The 19,082-nt window shown below is 40.9% G+C and overlaps 1 protein-coding gene across 9 annotated transcripts; it reads left to right on the forward strand.

Annotated features, from left to right (window-relative positions):
• Positions 1-37: 37 nt before the first annotated feature.
• Positions 38-18,927, forward strand: Zasp66 (PDZ_signaling and DUF4749 domain-containing protein Zasp66). Of its 9 annotated transcripts, none has more exons than XM_033469849.2 (9): positions 38-197; positions 4,251-4,474; positions 5,552-5,705; positions 15,073-15,228; positions 15,375-15,425; positions 16,006-16,094; positions 18,092-18,233; positions 18,326-18,361; positions 18,698-18,927. In XM_033469849.2, exons 1-9 carry the CDS (start codon positions 156-158, stop codon positions 18,788-18,790), a joined length of 987 nt encoding a protein of 328 aa, XP_033325740.2. In that variant the 5' UTR covers positions 38-155; the 3' UTR covers positions 18,791-18,927. The 9 variants fall into 9 exon arrangements, with proteins under 9 accessions (XP_033325740.2, XP_033325744.2, XP_076380981.1 ...); XM_033469853.2 differs by having other exon boundaries at positions 43-197; positions 4,251-4,321; XM_033469847.2 differs by lacking the exon at positions 38-197 and adding an exon at positions 1,398-1,808.
• Positions 18,928-19,082: the final 155 nt, after the last annotated feature.

Here is a 19,082-nt window from a genome sequence, read left to right on the forward strand (position 1 = left end):
CATTAATTACGGTGCAGCGGGACGAATTAGATCGGCTCGGGAATTAGGGGTGAGGAGCCTCTCTCTCCGTATCGTTCGCAGACGTCATTCAGAGAAAGCGCGCCCGCGAACGAAAAAAGGACAATCCCGGGGCCGGCCGACTTCGTCGATCCAAGATGGCACTCAAGTTCTCCATTGGCAACTACTACGAGACCTATGTGAGTAGAGCATCTTTCGAACGAATCCCTTAACCGTCTCCGCCGATCGATTTCACCCCCTGTCACTCTCACCCCCGTTGATTCTTCTCTGAACGTTACAGTCGTCCCTCTTGAACTGTAGATCCTGCGGTGTAGGAGCGTGTCCTGACGATCTATGGAGGACAGGTGAGTCTTTGGATCGATCGATTCCTTTTAAGGGCTAATGCTTTCCCCCTAAACTGTGCAACCCTTCCGATTCCTTGCTTCTGTTAGAGAATATTCTATTAGCGTTGGAAGTTGGGGAAACATGAAGAAGGAACCTTGAAGAGTGGTTCACGATGAGACGCATAAAACGATCTTTTTTCTTTGACCTCTTACTTTGATTTCTAATAAGTACTGTATCTCGAGAGACAGCATCATTCAGAGGGCTTCAAACGATCGAATAATATCTAGCAAATAGTATTAGTATCTTAGCACCCTATATTTGGATAAGTTCTTGTCGTAAGACTGACGGTAGTTTACAGTCAATTGTAGACCTATGTACGAGTAATTTAAAGAAAAGAAATTGTCCGAATGTTGTGGATTGTTTAAGCCATCGAGCAACGAAGAAAGGCCTGTTTAAAGTAGCAAATACAGAGACCAGAAGAGTATAGCAAAGAACAGTCTGTTCTTTGTTCTTAACTATGCAGTTTGCACACTGATTCCCGCTGAAGCATTGCAAGACAATTGCAAATGTAGAGTTTTCCTAACTTCTCTTGAATCTATGGATCCTGTAGTTCGAATTTATATGCTTCGAATGATACTACTATACTTGTAGCTGAGGGAGCTGAATAACCATACCAGGGTTGTACAGTTCCTAACTTCTCTTGAATCTATGGATTCTGTAGTTCGAATTGATATGCTTCGAATGATACTACTATACTTGTAGTCTGAGGGGGCTGAATAACCATACCAGGGTTGTACAGTTCTCTCGATTGCCGAAACCATCGGGAACCAAGAGTGTCCAAGCATTTTAGCTCGCGGGATCGGTTAGATAATTATTAAGAGACGCTGTCAACGATCTCTCCCTGGGTGGTCCCACAGTTTAAAGACAGTAAACTACTCGGGGAGGCCGCGAATGCCAGAGAAATGAGTGCAGGTCGGGCCAGAACAATACACACACGGTATGCCAATTCGAAATGGGGCCAGAATAGCAGAAGCGGCGGGCCGGTTAGTTGGGTAACTAAGCTCGCTGAAGCAAAGCCTGTCAAAATCAAGTGGCAGAGCGCAGCCCAGTAGTTCTCGTTTGCCAGCAAGGAGCGTAAGCCGAGCTGCGGCTTTCGACCGATTCGTGTCGCGCGTTGCAATATCCATCGATCGATCTTCGAATCGTCGCTTTTCTCTCGTTTCTTCATTCGCTTTCGCGGCTCTCCCCAAGTTGTTCTCTGTTCTCTTTCCGAGTGTTTTCGACGGGTGGTTCCTGGGCTCTAGGTCTCTGTGCCCCCGCTGCTTTGTTGTGACAGACGAGAGGAGTAGAGCATGACGAGGAAGCAAACGTTGATCGTGAAGCTAAAGAGATCCAACACCGACAGACCCTGGGGAATACGTATCGCCGGAGGCTCTGATTTGGGCACACCGATCGTCGTCACCCGCGTGAGTTCCTCCCCCGCATTCTTTATCTTTCTCTCTCTCTCTCTCTCTCTCTCTCTCTTTTTCTCTCCCCCTTCCTCCCACTATTTTCTGTCACTCGCCCCCATTTTTTCACGATTCATGGATCGTTAAATCGCGATCGTTTTCGCAGCAACCTCGCTGGATAGTGCATGCGGTAACGCGACCATTCGATTCGCACGGGTTGCTGCCGCGTACAGTTATTATTGGATGCACGGCGAACCATCCGCGTCGGAACACCAGGGGATCCGGATTATTTTCTAACGGAGACCACCTCCTGCCAATGGCACAACATTCGACGTATTAAAGACCTTCGATCGTTAATCACCGTTTGCGAATTTTCATCGATGCAGTTTGAAACGCGGCTACGGACTGCGGGTTGTTCATTTGTAGCTAGACGAAATTTCGATAGTGATTCAGTTGAACGGAGTCAAAGAAGTCTACCTTCTATTGTCACAGACGCAATGAGTTCAAAATAATTAGATATTTGTTACTACTGTTGGCTAGGAATGTTTCTGCAAGCTTTACACTGCTCACGATTCCGACTTCGAACATTAATACTGCGTAAATCGTTATAGTCTGGCTATATCGTGATTCTAGGTTCGAGTACAGGAGCTGTTAACGCTATAAATTCTTACGGTCTAGTTACAGTTCACAGCAGAAATTGAATTACCAAGATATTCCCAGAAACCATCAATCGACTGAGATTCAAACAGCGATTCCGATGTAAATCTATCTCTGCTGTTGCAAGATTGTTTCTTTACTTCAAACGTAAGAATCAAAGAATTTTTAAGAGATTTATTACCGTGTTTTCCATTAGTCGAACAACCGACAAAACCAAGGAAGATTAATGCTCCATTGAGGCAATAATTTTCGTCGCGCTAGATTGCTAAAATATCACACTGCGCGGTGGTAACATTCTCAGGGGCGACAGCAAAGTTATTTGAATGAATCTATATCTCGAGAGGAAGCTGAGTTATTGGCGAACAATAATTAACAGTTTGTCTACCGGAAGCCTATTAATAGACATTTCAACGACGACGCTGCATCTAGAGGAAGCTCGATCATTTTCTCCTAAACAGTAGCTCCGAGAGAATTTGTTAGAATAGAAGAACGATATATTAATAACTCTTCGATTGTTTGTTTCTGATTTGTAAAAGAATTTACAAAAGATCTGCGAACTAGACAGATTGTTTAAACAAGTATTATACAATTGTTGGAGCATTGAAAGGATAAAAATTGAATAGAGAAAACGCTCGAGATTTGGTCGATAAAAACGATCGATAATTGTCGAATAATTGATTGATTCCGCTACATTTTGTTCACGACTAAATTACAGGCGTCGGTATCGTTCCCTGTAATACGTTTCTCGCATCCACCTGTCACGTGCGCCCTAATCTCGTGCATCTTCACGATCGTCTCGGCTGAATTCTTTTTGGCACGATCGCCAAAGACAGAAAGGAGGGGCCATAAACACGTTTGGAACCGGTCCAGAAGCTGTTGATCGTTAACGCATAATCGTGCATTACCGCATCTATCAGTCCCCGTCTTTTTCTAATCCTCACTTTAACTGTTTGTTTTCTGCGAGTGCGAATTCGAGTGAAATTGTCGGCGTTATTCAGGCTCGTGTGTTTCCAAGACTTGCCCCATTAAATTAGAATGTAGACTGCGTAAGTTACAGAGTGCTCCAACAATTACACATAATTAGTCGAAAATTAACCGAATGCGGTGGAACATTTTCTTTCATTGCAAAATGTGAGATGATCGGACAGGTTACTGCAAGGATTCTTTCTGATCGGTAAAATGAAATCGTCACAGTTGACGTTGTGTATGAATTGCTGGATCGCTCTGAAGACAATTATACACACTTCGTATATTTTTATATTCTTTAATATTTTATGAAAGAAAATCTTATCGTTAGCTACAAAGACTGAATAAAGTACTAATAGAAGAGAAGCAATGCTTATGCTAACTTGAACTTCACTCTCCAAAGTTCTGTGTGATAGAAAGTTTACAATCTTATTATTATTTTCATGGACCAATATTAGGTATATTTAGTGCTAACCCTTTGAGGCATTAAAACTTGCTCTAGTTGTCTCAGAAAAATAAACTGTCCCACAAAATTAAAGGAACACTAAATTATGACCGAAAAGTCGTCGAACTTTGAACTTCTATAACTTCCTGTACAAAATCTGACAATGTTCTGTCTATGCTCGAGTCTCTATTTTCACGCTCAGCTGCATCAAATATTTCAACATTTTTTTCCTCGAAGCTGCACAAGTTCAAAGATCAACACTTTTTCGTTCACAATTTAGCGTTCCGTTAATTTGTCGGGGCAGCTTATTTTTTTTAAATTAGCTCGTCAGCGAAGGATTGAAAGAGGAGACGTCGCGAGCTCTAACGGAGGAAATAATGTTCTGTTCGCAGTCGGAGAACGAGGCGCTCCAGAGGGGTGATGTGATCAAGAAAATCGACGAGTACGACGTGCGAGACGTGAGGCATGTAGACGCCCAGAAACTCCTTCAAACCTCTGAATCTATAAAGCTTGTAGTCGAAAGGTCTGAGCCGTCGAGTGCATCTCGTATCAACATTACCAAGTCACCTCCGATTATCAAGCCGAGCATTGGCAACAGGGCTGCGGTCACTAGTCTGTCAGAAAGCCATTCTCCACCTTTATATATTTCTATTATGCGCACCGTTTGTCGTGTCGCTAACCGCCGCGCTACTGCCGCTCTGTGACAACACTATTAAATTTTCACACTAAACCCTGCCTCCACCTCTTCTTCATGCTCCCTCGCATTAATCGCAGCGCCTCATTAACAGCTCGAATCATCTTTTCGACAACCACTTTTTCCACTGTCACGACAATATTTTGTTTAAACATCGTCAAGAAGTTCTATCGTTATATATTATATATATTATAATTATTATTATATATATTTATTATATATTATATATTATATATTATATATTATATATTATATATTATATATGATTATTATATATATTATAATTCTTTTCACGAATTTCTGCTTGATCGAAGACGCTAAAGAAACGTAGACTTTTGTGAACGAAATGGTCGTGACAGCTTTACCTTAACGTGCGAAAATGTTCCCGTTTTCTCAGTGCGAAAGTTTCCAAAGTTCATTGAAAATAGTGATATTTCATTTAACTATTTCCTATTAGTTTTGTGTAATTCTTATACAGGATATATAAAAATTCTGTTAACGCTGGAATAGAAAAGAACAATTTTTTTTCAGGCACTGTATTGTCTGTTGACAATATGCAGTCTGGAACAATTACTTCTTTCTATTCAAATACTGGCATAATTTTAATCCGCTCTATATTTAATAAACGTCGCTTTAAAAAACTCTGAAACGGAGATTCGTCTGACAGTAAACGCCATCGAGTCGAAATAATTTGTTAATCTCTCAAAATCCAAAGGAACATCAGTTCGCAACTGTGTACTGATTCATTCTCTCGCGTCGATTTCGCCTAACTTCCAGCTAAAAGCAAGCTTCGTGTGCCTCCTAACGCGTGACTTAATTTGAAACATGGCTGTATTTTCGGGCGCTGCACGTGCGTTCGCGATGCAACAAATTGCACTGTGCATCATAAACATAGCCCCGCGATCGGGAAAAGTGGTTGTCGAGCTGCATCGAAGCATTCCTCGCACATGTGTCTGCCGCATTATCTCGTTAATAAGATGCTTTACTGTTCCGTCGCAGACCAAGACCGCCAAAGATACCTGAACAACTGCCGAAGAGCCCAGTGCCGCCGCCAGGTATCGACGAATACAGTCGGCCCGCGACCCCGTTGGAACCATACGTGCCCCATGATCATCTCGATGAGATTCGACAGGAGAGAGTGACATTGTCGCAGGTACTACATTGTCGATGAAAGTTCTTTGCAAAATTACACTCTTAACCCTTTGCGTTGCAACAACGAGTCATAAAGATTTAATCTAAATTAAAGACAAATAAAAAGACAAATTGATTCTTCAATAATTCTTTCATCCTCATAATCTGAGGATGAAAAGAAATGAAGACATACGAGAAAATAAAACTGTCTATTTGGGAAATTATTGAGAACGAAGAAGTGCTAATCAACGTAGCTGTGAGAGAAATCGTAGTGCAAGGGGTTAATTGTGTCCATAATTTTTCTGTCTGCGAGACCTTGATGCAGCACTGAAAAAGTCCAGATATTAGGACTTGAGATCTTGGAAATTGTTTCAGCTACAGGAATATTGTCAAAGGAAAGCAGAGAAACAGATATTTGAACGAAAGAATGTTGAAAATGTCGGATCTGCTTGTACTGCTAGATTTCCTGTTAAAAAATTCACATCGTTAGTATTGAGAGTATTTTCACAGCTTCAGCAGCTACCAAGATACGTGTACAAATAGATCTTTCGATTCTAACATTCATATTTTCATTCCCTAAGATTGGTTAATCAAGAAGAGCTCTTCCACAATTTTTGTAGGGTTCAAATAACTGACTCTGAATCAATTGGTTCATTAGAATCATGTCGATAACCACACCTACAATTTATTCTATTAATGGCTTGGCTCGAGGAAGCGGACGGAGAATTTACTTTCCGAAATCGAATTTATAAACGTGGCCTGGTTCGCCTAGGCTTCTCGGAGAGTTCGTTGATCCGTAAATACAGCCTCTCCTTAACGTCAAACGTCGCGAAAAATTGGCGACGTAATAGCTGACACCTTTATTGGTCCCTTGTTAATTCGATACAGTTTTCTTAAACTCACTGGAGTACCATTTTCTTCTTTCTGGACAAAAGAATTTCCAATCATTAAGTAACTTGTTAGGTCGATCAATTTTTTATAATCAAGATTTCACTAAACTGCAAACTTTTATCTTGCGAAAGAAATCGTAGGGCAGGGGTGGTTAAAAATTGGAATATTTGGTAAATTCTGCATTGCTCTTGTGAGGGAATACAAGCTCGAAAAATTTCGTTGGAATTCATGCTGCAAAAATGTTGCACGGTCTATTTATTTCCTCTGGTAATAAGATAACGAAAATGGCAAGATCTTTCGACGCGAGGGCAATTACATTGCTACTGCCGCGAGCTATACGCACGGTCGTTAAGTTACAAGTTTCTACGTTTCGTTGAAGAGACGGAAACTATTTGTTCGGTCGTGTCTAGCTTTCGGTCCGGTTGTAAATCCATCCGTTTGCACGGTTGTCGCACGGAGTACATACTCCACTGTCCTTTTGTTGGACGTGATGCTTCTCTATGGTCGGCTCAGGTGTTCATCGTTACGCCGCGGAATGATACTGTGCTATTAACTAGACATACCACGCCGGTATTCATTTGTCCGCGGCGCTTCTGAATTTGAAACGATTTTAGATGATTTAGACTTGGACGATTTTCCGTTCGTTTGTCTTGGCGCGTTCTAGCTGGTCGTTTGATCGACCCTATGACTGTATTAATTGAGACCGTTCTTTCCTAATTATGGTTAAATTTTAAAACAAGCACATTTAGTTACAAAGTTGTTCGAGATCTTAATTCTACGTGAAGATTTTTGTTCTAGATCGCATCCAAAATTTATACTTATTTTATTAACTATTCGAATGTTGATTGAAAACGTCGACATAGCGAGCTAATGCTGGGTCACTTTCGACCCGTGCCAAACGTTTTATCACCTACGCGCTTCACATTTGCCGTCCCGAGATTGAATGTGATTTAAAAGGGAAAGAATCTTGTGGAAAACGGCAACTGTGAGAATCGAAACCATCGAAACCATGCAAATCGCATAATGCTCATTTGGTACAGCAATAAGACTGAGACAGGAAAACCAAGATATTATTTCAAACTAGACGGATCTCTTGCACGTCGAGTTGCCAGGAAACGTCACTATGTAACTCCGATGTCAAGAGTTTGACGAGAGAAATTAGCATGAAGGTGCAACTGCTGCGCCAATGTTGGACGATAGCCGGATGATTTACGAGTGTATCGGAATCTTTTCGCATCTCGTTCTCTTGGCTTTTGCGATTGTCTGGACTTTGGGAAAGCTAGCTAATAAGTCAGAATTCGTAATATATTCTATTATCCGGGCTCGTGACCAAGAAACAGCCGAGAAAAGAATGGCGTAATCTTGCGGGAAGTTCGAAGTCGAAGACGAAGACGCGTTGGTTCGCGTTCGCGGGACATCCGAAGTGCGAATATATTTTTGTTGGCCGCCACGATGCCGGAAAGTCCGCGTAGAACCAGTCGACGTGCTATAAATATCGCTTCTGCATCGAAACCACTGCTACGATCCAATGCTGCGCGATCCAGGACGATCTTTAGGAACGTTCGATCCTGGTTCTGCATCCGCGAACCTCTTTTCTGCGATTGCAAGCTCTCTTAACGTTGCAAAATTACGAAAAAAAGATTATAGCTTCATAGAGACGTTCATAAAGACCGAGTAGTTTCATTTAGCATAATCGAACACTGCGAACTCGTGTAGATGTCATTGTTGTGAATTAATTGTGTTGAACTTTTAGATTTCTGGGATTCTTTTTCGAGAGATCTTGGGATTTCATGGAACGCGATTTGGAGATTGGGCTGGGTTAGAGGTCGCGGATCACAGTGATCACTTTTCCTTCGTGCAAACGATTGACCTTGACTTTAGTATGGGAAGGGTTGCTGCCAAGGGAAACACTCTCCACGAGGCATTAAACTAGCAACTCTTGGATCGAGCGTTACATTCACTGCGGAACAAGTAGCCTGTAACATAAATCTCCTGAGCATCTTCAGCGATAATACTATGGGTAATGCCCTCCAACAGGGAGTACGCTGATGATTCTACGTTTTATCAAGGGCAGTGCCAAGGAAAGCACTCCCACGGGGTAAATTAGCAACTCTTGGATCGAAACGATGTTTACAATGGAAGAAGCTATTAAATAACTTTCTCGAGCCTCGTCAACGATGTGTTGGTACAATAGTCGTCGAATGTGACATCACACTGGTAACTTTTTAACAACGATTTTTTTAAGATTCAAGGATAGTAGTACCGAGCAGAGAGACAATGTCGACGATGGTTTACATTGATCTTGGATCAAGAATCGTTTGTTACAGAAGGATCAAGGAACTGTGACCTAAGGGACCTTTATTGAACAATGATTAATTGTTTGACTTTGAGTCTCGACAAATAAAGGAATCGAACGAGCACAGACCTTAAAAGTTATTCAAAGCCATTCTACTGAATGCTACTGCTAAAGAAACTCCATTCTGTATATTTAAATTTTGCAAGGAATGTAAATCTACAGCTTGGTACAATTTAATATTGTCTATACATTGGTTGTATCCGGAAAATTTTATTCTGCACAATGGGCCACAAATTCTGGAGTTGCGAAGCATGCGATTCTGTCTTGCGCCATTGACTTATTTATTTCTTCAAAATCCGAAACCAAAAGTTTAAAGAAGATTTATACCAGTAAATATGTCTCTTCGAATCATTCCATTTCTTTTATACGATACTCAAGATCGTTAACGCAGCGCAGAACAGTTTGATACACGTAGACTTTTTAGAACAAAGTTTGGCAAATTTTCCCCGACAAAACTTTTCAACGACAACATGAGGTATTTGGGTACAAAAGAATGATTCCAGTCACCCGGCAACTAGGATCAAAGGAACGAGATCATTAAGGACTCAATAAGCTTTGGGGTAGCGCTTAAGAAATATTAACGTGAAGGGATTAGAGGAAGAAGATTCAACGATCGTGGAAGACTTGGACAACAGCGCGATCGCGACACGATGCTCCGAGGAGCGGTGAGGTGGACGGTCGAGGGCGAAGCGATCGTATAGAACGATCTAGAGGGTGAAGAACGTAGGAGTGATCGAGATACGTCGGTAATACGGGAGAGGAGAAGAAAGAGCGCGAGAGGAGTCGCGTGGAAAAGACCAGAGTTAGTGCCGCCCGCGCAACGAGCCAGTGCGTTAGAGAATATTCGTAGGAGAAGGATCTACGGAGGGATCTACGTAATAAAAAGGTGTCTCGGTTCTCGGACGAACGTCCGCAGGAATACAGGAATCTCGAGATTCGTTGAGGAAACGATGCCGGCCTACACCACCGTTTATCGTCAGACCATCGACCATCACCCCAAGGAAGAAGAGGCTGCCGTCTACTGGGTACGAGTGCTTTGATCAGTGATCATCGATCTCCTTAAATCGATTCGTCAAGATCTGTTTCGAAACGTTCTCCAACTAGGACTCCGCTTCGTTCGTTCGTTTATCGTTTAAATCTAGTGCAACCAGATTCTCTAAAAGCTCGTGAGATTTCCAAGATCTTTACAGACGTCTTCTAGCTTCGAAGCAAAAGACAATTGTGATCTAATTTAATCGTTTTAGAGATCTCTGAAATGATCTTTGTGGCCTCTTGCACAACGTTGTATGTACAGATCCATGACGTTCTTACCTTGTTTTTCGGCAGAGATTCCTCGAGGATATCACTGGTTAAAACAGCTGTCCACCCCACCACAATTATTTTGGAAGGATGACATGTGCAGGCTAGGGGTGGGGTGGACAGCTATTGTGACTGTTCCCGTGGAAAATAGATCACGGTGAAGTTATCGTTCTGATTCATTGGCGTTGGAGAAGTTACACCTTGCGAATCATTGTTAAGATCAGGGTCTTCGCGGGGAAGTTACAGTCCGATGCGTTTCACAATTTGCTGGTGGAGCATTGTTAAGATCAAGGGCGGCTTGCGCAATGTAACTCGACTAATATTATGATTAAACCGGGAACGCTTGCACAAGATGCTGCACATAGAATCTTCTTCGCTTTTATAAGGATTTCGACGAATTGCACACGAAGTTTTAGACAACTTAACACCTTTTTCGAGCCTTTCTTACCATCAAGTACAAACTATGGGTTTATAGCTTATTTTCCTAATAATATATTTATTTTATATAATTTATTTTATATATCTATTTCATATAACATATTTCCTCATAATATTGTACTAAGATACAAATTCAATAATATTTGATAGTTCTGTATTCATGATACTAATATTTTTGATACTTCGTATTCTAAATTCATGAATTACAACGTGTACGTTAACAAGATCGAATGTTCTTCGAATTATTGCGTCAGGAGAACTAATCGACGAACGAAATTTCTCACAAAACGATCGACGAACATTCGGCCCACGGAAAGCACGATTCTATTGAATTTCATTTCCAAACAATTGATCTATTTATGACATCACGATGTAACTTCTCCAACGATATAGATTTCTGTTTCATTATACAAGAGACCAATTAGTTCTACGATGGCCCCAGCTGCGACGAGGCTGCCATAAATCACGCAGTGCAGAAAAATCGGCCGATTTTCGCGAGAGCTCGCGCCAGGTGACCAAATCGAATTCTCCAAGTCTGAATTAGACGTCCGAATAGCCACGAACGTAACGTAAGATGATCTTGATTCCGAATAATGCCGCGAGCCAACCTTGACACCGTCTCCGAATGTGGGACTAGGTCTCGATGCCTATCCCGGCGACGTTACGGAGGCAAACAGGGGCTGGCTGAGCGAATCGCGACGGTACGGAGGGACTAGTCGTGACGAAAGAAGGGCCACAGGTTCGACCGACTAATAACACGATGCAATAAAACGCACGTAACCACGCCACGGCGAACCGTTCATCGGTATCTTATTCTATTTTCGTGAACGAGATCTGGGTTACTCAAACAGAAGAGGGTCGACACAACGACACACACCCACACCCTCCTCGCCGAAAGCGACGAATTCGACGGTGAATTCTTTCGTCGCACGTTAAAAAAGAACCCTCGTAAATTGAGTCTGGGAGTCCGCCGGTCGGGTTCAATTTTTGTAAATCTCTCGACTCTGTAGGTCTCTATTTTAAAAATGCTTGATTCCGTAGACTTATTTATTGCTCAGAGGATGATAATTGGGATTAGTCGTGTCTTCGTCCGATCCCATCGATTTATTTGCTGCTAGGAGAATAAAGCTGCTGAATAATAACTAGGATTAGCTAGTCTCTAGCTCGTATTTTCTCTTGAACTGTTTTTATTAGCGATGCGAGAGTATTTCCTCATTTCGAAACAAAGCTGTAAGCCTGACGAATCGACTCATATTGTCAAGCGCGAAAAACTGGAAGATGTGCAAGTTTAAAATAGAAATAGTATCATCGCTAGATTGTGGATCTATATGCAAATGTCTATTTGCGCAGACCGTTTTGCGGGAAGCAGATTAAATGGAAAATTTGTGTCGACCACCTAGAGATTCTTCCAAAGTAAAGAGAAACAAAAATGCCGGTAATCTTGACGAATGTAGTCGTTTCGAGCGGCTCGATCGAAGATCGCCGAAGACCGAAACAGATCGGCGGATCTGGATTCAATTTTTTTTTAAATGACGCCATCCCTTTGTGTTTTCGTACGTGGAGATACCTTGGCGTGTACAAAAGTTCTAGAAAATCTAGAGTTCAAGTTTCGGTAAGCCGTGCCTCGAGCCAAGCCGTAAACACTCGACGAAACAGCTGTTTCGTCGCGACTCGATTTAGTTCGGGGACATATCTGTAACAGAGTGTGACGCGATCGGCTAGCTTCCTCCATTAAATTATCACATCTACTACGGGGCGCGTAAAGCACTCCACGTCGATACCAATTCACGAATAATTTAGATAAACATTTTCCTCGAATATTTTGTCAGAATGTAAATTCGACGTGAAGTGAGTCTTTCGATAGCAGTCACATAAATTCTCTTACGTCAAATGAACTCCGATGAAAATGGGTACCATTGGTACCTTTCCTTCACAATTTTTGAAATTTCAACAATTTTGCGCTGACATATTCATTGTATTAGGTTCTGTAACATATAGGAAGGCTTCGAAGAAGATGAATATATTACAATTGCTTATTTAATTATCATTGATTGCATGGAAGAGATGGTTTAGAAGAAATGTATTGTCCAGTTTGCTGAGAGTCGATAGTCAGCAGGCACTGTCGAAGCTCAGCGGCCCGGTTTGACGATATATTGACAAGCATTTACCGCGACAGAACAGATTTCATGGCGGACGGGGTGCACGTTATTTTTGCCGGGTTGGGGCCTTCGTCTATTTCGAGAGAGAGTCACTGTTGCTCACCCTGTGAAAATAATGTTCCTGACCCATTTGTAATGGAATCCTCGCGATCGCTTCGCAGAAAATCGGCGGTTGCATCGGATCGGATCGGATCGGATCGAACCGAAGGAGATCCAAGATCCGCGCTCCAAATAAAATCAATGGCGAATCCGACGAAAGATCTTCTATTCTCGCGAGCCGGTCTTATAAATACGACCTGGGTAACTTTATCCCGGTCGTTCGCGTTCTTTTTGCGCAGCGTTGACATTCTCATTTTTGTTACCGCGAGAAGTTCACGAGGAACAAGCGCGTCGTTGACGCTCGAGTGGAAGATCGTTACCGATCGCCGCTTAGCAGAATTAATATAGGTACAATACACGCACGATGCTGGTCCCCGTGGTTCCAATAATTTCGTAATTCCGCGCAGAACACCAGTGGCAGCTGACATAATGGACCGAACTCGTACGCTTGGCAAACGTTTAGATCCGTAACGTTGTGTTTCACTGATCTCTCTCTCTCTCTCTCTCTCTCTCTCTCTCTCTCTCTCTCTCTCTCTCTCTCTCATTGTGTTTTCGGAACCGCGAGCCAAACCGATGAAATTTTAGACGGTTTTTGCGCCGGCCATCCAGCGATATACAAGAGCGAGGCGCAGCCGCTTCCGGTTGTAACGGTCTCGCCAAAATTATCGTCAGCTTCTGCCATTTCGCCACAACGGTTATTTACGCGAAACGCTACCGCGCTCGGGTGCACACCCGAATTTTCCTATAAGCGTGCAAAAAATGGGGCCCGCATCTTTCTCTCCGGGCGAATTGTTTCCGTTGTTTCGACTAACACGTAGCCAATAAAATTGTATCATTCTTCAAAAATATGGTAGTCTGACGCTGCCTTGTGCCATTCAAACAATTATGTTCAGTCGGAATGTATCTATTTCATTTTATAGCAATCGCGTATGTATTTAATTCTTTAGCTAGAACGTATGTATTTCGTTCTTTCGCAATAATGTATGTATGTATTTAATTCTTTAGCTAGAACGTATCTATTTCGTTCTTTCGCAATAATGTATGTACTTAATTGTTTAGCTAGAAAGTATGTATTTCGTTCTTTCGCAATAATGTATGTACTTAATTCTTTAGCTAGAATGTATCTACTTCATTTTTAGCAATAATGTATGTACTTAATTCTTTAGCTAGAACGTATGTATTTCGTTCTTTCGCAATAATGTATGTATTTAATTCTTTAGCTAGAACGTATGTATTTCGTTCTTTCGCCATAATGTATGTACTTAATTCTTTAGCTAGAACGTATCTACTTCATTTTTAGCAATGATGTATGCACTTCATTTTATATACAGAATATGTATACACACCGTTTGAAAACTGTTATGGAAGTTCAATAAGATTGGTCTAGTATCGAGAGGTTCGCGATAAGGGAAGGCCGAGCGAGACGCGAAACGACAGCCTTGAAACAAAGTTAAGAGAAAGTGAAAACAAAGTTAAAACAGAGTTGAAATAGAGTATTACGCGGTCGGGAAAGCACGCTTTGATCGCGATCAACGAACGTGAAAAACACTGAACAGGCCCGATATTACGTCGTCCGAGTTATCACTGACTTATTTTCGGTCGGATTCATAAATGCAGGCCGGCCTCCATTATCGCAACGTTGTCGAGAACTAATGAGGCATCATCGATCACTATGGCCTCTATTAAAGTTTATTTTAGATTCCGTTAGCCGGTAATTGACACCATTCTGGCAGAGGATTCCACACGCCTACCTATCCGATCAAGAACGTTCGGTATAATTTCGGCGTTCGCGATTCGTTAATTATGCTAATCTGGCTGCCGATGTTTTAATTAGGACGTGAAACAATCACGATCACGGATGTTTACGTGCCTTACATATACAATCTCATTCAGAAATATTCATTTGACTGAAAATTAATGGAATATCTCATTTTTTTTGCCTCGATACTACAAGAATCGACTGCTTTTTGAAAACGATTTTCACTAGGAACCAACAGATGTATATAAAAAATTAAAGAAAAAAGTTAGAAAGGGCAGGAATATCTACTAAACAAATATATCTGTTTGTTAAAATAGGGACAAGCAGTAGTTGTTATAATATTGACGGTATTTATCATTACGTTAATTAGCAGTATTAATTTTTTTAGCCATACCGTACGACTCCTCTGGTCTTGCCAGGTGCTAAGGTCAAGAAGGATGCTCCCCTTGGAGAATGTTACCTACGTCACCATCCGAATCCCATGATCAGGGCGGCTCCGCACCATTACGAACAGGCTCATCCCGATATTGCTATGAAGCAAAAGGTACGTGGTATCCTAAGAAAAATAAAAAAAAATAAAAAGAGAAAATAGTTGACTTGTAAGAAAAAGAAAAGAACGCTCATCGCTGTCACACAGTTAAACGTAGCGACTTGTAAATACAAATATTTATCCATGAAACGTTCAACTAGGTGGCGGAAACGGTACTTCAGCGTGTCTTGGGACCGAACGAAGTTCCAAAGGTTTGGACCAATTTATTCTAGAGTCGCTTTCGCTTCCGCTTCTGATGATCAAGCTCTAACAATGAAAAACATAATTTATGATCAGATTTATTTTGCGAATCGATAACGCTTCTTTCGTTTTAACTATTTACATACCGAATAAGAAACTGAATTTTGAATCATCTATTTACACCCTTATATTCATTACTTTTCTTAAAATCTGCGGTTTACAGCTAATGATTTTCTTAGTAAATCGCTCCGTTCATAATCTAATAATTTCCAGTGATTATTATTTGTAGAAAAAGTTCAGCGCCTCTCTCTGCTTCTAAAGTCAAATTAAACGAAAGATACTTCTTTTCTAAGTTAAAAGAAACGTAAAATTTGAATTTGATTTGTAAATTGACGAACAGCTAGAAATACAATGTACAAAAATTGATATGAAACCTTGTCGAGTGCGTAACGAGTTCCTAATAGTAAACATATGACTTACCGGATCGAGTACGACAAACGCGACTGTCGCATTCACTTCCGGCATTGTAATTAATTTATGCTACTACAAATTTATATCTGGCTCATTGAATCGCTCAACCGATTCTCACAGGTAGTCCACAAGCAATTCAACTCACCGATCGGCCTCTACTCCGAACAGAATATCGCTGACACCATCAAATGCCAAGCGTCCGCCATACCGTAAGTAACAGATAAACAATCCTAATTTTCGAGCTCAAAGGAGAGACCGCATCATTCGTGGAGCGTGCATTAGAATAATCAAGTTAATTTAGTCATTAATACGAACTGGGTTTTCCTTTTGCTGAATGCTGCGACTCATCCGACAATTAACTCTAAAACGCGGATCAGTAATCTCTCTGACAATTCATCTCACTAACGAGCGCTGCACGATACGAATCACAGAATAATATTTAATCAGAGTTTCGAGGAGCTATACGGTTCTTATTGATCAGATTCTTTTATGGAGGAGCCGCGTACTTCGGCGATTATTATTCCAGCGTTCGCTTAGGGTTGGCTGAGCAGTAACGGGCGATATTACTAGCTTTGACAAAAATAATTTGTTAGAGGGAGATCGTCGCTGTTTAATGCTACTAAATAATTGATTGATTAATTTAGCTTAATTTAGAACTATAGATAGTATGAAATACGCAGAGATACTATACGCATAGAACAATAAATGCTGGTGAAACGCTGGAATAAATTGTTCAAAGCTTCTCGAAGAGGTCTGTATAGTAAGGACTGTGAATCAAAATTTGGTTAAACTGTGCGACGCATGGCTCGATCACTAATAATACTGACGATCGGCAATCGGGATCGATCCTTTGCTCGGCCGTGGATCATTGATCTAGAATCGGTAGGCTGCCGGGATCAACGGGACAACGCGGTTCGGTTGTTAAGCGATCATGTCTAATGCGAATGGATCACATTGACGTGCGATTTGTTTGTTTTGCAGCATTTTCATAGACTTTTCCTTCGTGAAACAGAGACAAGAAATACAGGAGCAGGCGAGACTTTTGAAGGAGCAGGCCCAGGCCGCCTCCTCGAAGAACGTGTGGCCGCAATTCAATAAGCCGAATAATTAATTGATTGATATTCTCTGACGGGTTCGACGTTGCTTCTCAAATGTTTCTCGCGCGTTCTACAATAATCGTTTAATTCGCAGCGGCGATCACATCGTTCGATCGGTTTTACCCTCTATCGTTTGTAGATTGTATCTAGGAATTTTGAAGCGTGCTTCCGGTTTGCGTGGCGGTCCCCGAACCGGCAAGGATAGTTAAGAGACGAACCCCGCCGAAAGTTTGTAAAATAACAGTCTGGTACTATTTGCATGCTGTAGAATAGATAATAATAATCAATAATTCATTAATCGTAGTAAAAACTGTTACGTGGAGATCAGAGGTCTTACTAATTTCGACATTGCTTAGCGACTACCCGAGAATTATGGACCGTACCCCGAATTCGGATCTCGATGAAATGTACTGAGAAAAATCGTTCTAGACAAATTACTTGACACGTATTCCTTATTCTCGACGATCCGTGTCAAACGAATAGAAAACAGTATCCTTGTGTCCAAAAATTATACACACATCTTTCTTTTAATATCCTAATCAGTTAAAGGAGAATAATTACACCTACTTGGTAAATCGAGTAATTTTTAATTTTTAAGAAAAATAGCTCCTAAATCCAAATATTTAGCACACATTCTACTTTCAACATTCTAAGAATTAAAATCTTATTTTAGATTCTACAGTTTCTTTAGAGATTGTACAGTACTACTTTGCTATAGTGAATTTATTAGTTTAAAAATATTCAAATATTTTTAAATTAAAAATATTATAATATTTATTAGTTTAAATATAAGAAGAATATGTGTGAAGTACATGCGTTAGACCTGTCCCTTGCATTTCATTGAAATCACCCTCTCGCGAGGATGAACTTTAAAAGGTTGAACATGAGGAGGAAAAACGGATTAACGAATCACGGGAAGTAATGCTCGGAATTCAGAGTACATAATAGGCAACGGCTCTCTTTCTCTCTCGAACCAACGGTCTTGGCGATATAACACCCTGTGGCTGCTGCTAACCGATTTCACAGAATCATCACACAACAAAGTAACACAAACAAACAAGTAAATCGATTAAAAATGGCATGTGTGCACATGCGGTACAACAATACAGACAGAAGAAATCGATGAAGTACGATCCGAGCAAGAGCGAGGCCTACAAGGCACTGCAAGAGGAAGGCGAAGACACAGTGCAGGAAGTGAAACAACCGGCGCGCACCGGTGTTTTCTCCCCACAAAAGGTTTATCAAAACAGGGTACGTTTCCTATCATTATATCCTCCAATGAAGTATAGAACGGTTAGTTTTATTGCCGAAGTTCTTCTCACTTCTGGGAACAATGATTTCAGGTACAGTATGCCCGGCCGAAGAGTCCCGCGCCATATGTGAGTATAAATGCTTATTGTACAATATTTACAACAACCGTAGCTTGTTTGATTTATGTTAAACCATTTCTGGCGAAGAAACTATGCGATCAGAATTGTGAACATGATTGTTAAAAGAACTGTTTCAGGATTTATTAAAAATTAAATACAGGGTCGTTCACCTGAAAAGTCGACAGTTTAGTTATAATATATTAAATGCAGTAAAGTAAAAACAATGTTGCCTTGTTGCCAATTCATTGAAATTAATACGAAAACGAATAAATGCCTGTGTAGCTTCTAATGCAGAAAATTTTTACCAGGGGTGCAGTTTGTGTGATACTTGCATTTTCGTTCCAGGTAACTGTCCTCGAAGACGACGGCGAGAAGATCCACCAGAGTAACAGCTTCAAGAGGATTATGTACAGTGTGCTGGGACAAACTGATTATTAATTATTACCCTCGAACTGATCCTATAAATATATCTTATTTATAATACACAAATATATATGTATATATATATATATATCTGTACGTATATAATTTTATTTATTGTATGATGCAATAAACGTTAATAAGATTGTCGACTACGGAACAGCAATTTAATATAATCGAAATGATAAAGCGAGAGTTAGTAAATACATTCGCAAACTCTTTCCTCTTGAAGTTTCCCTAAATCAGTTCACCTTGCAGAGTATCCAGTCACATCCGAAAGCAACTGTTAACAGAACACGTTGAAATCATA

Source organism: Megalopta genalis, chromosome 10 (assembly GCF_051020955.1).
Source record: "Megalopta genalis isolate 19385.01 chromosome 10, iyMegGena1_principal, whole genome shotgun sequence".
NCBI lineage: Eukaryota > Metazoa > Arthropoda > Insecta > Hymenoptera > Halictidae > Megalopta > Megalopta genalis.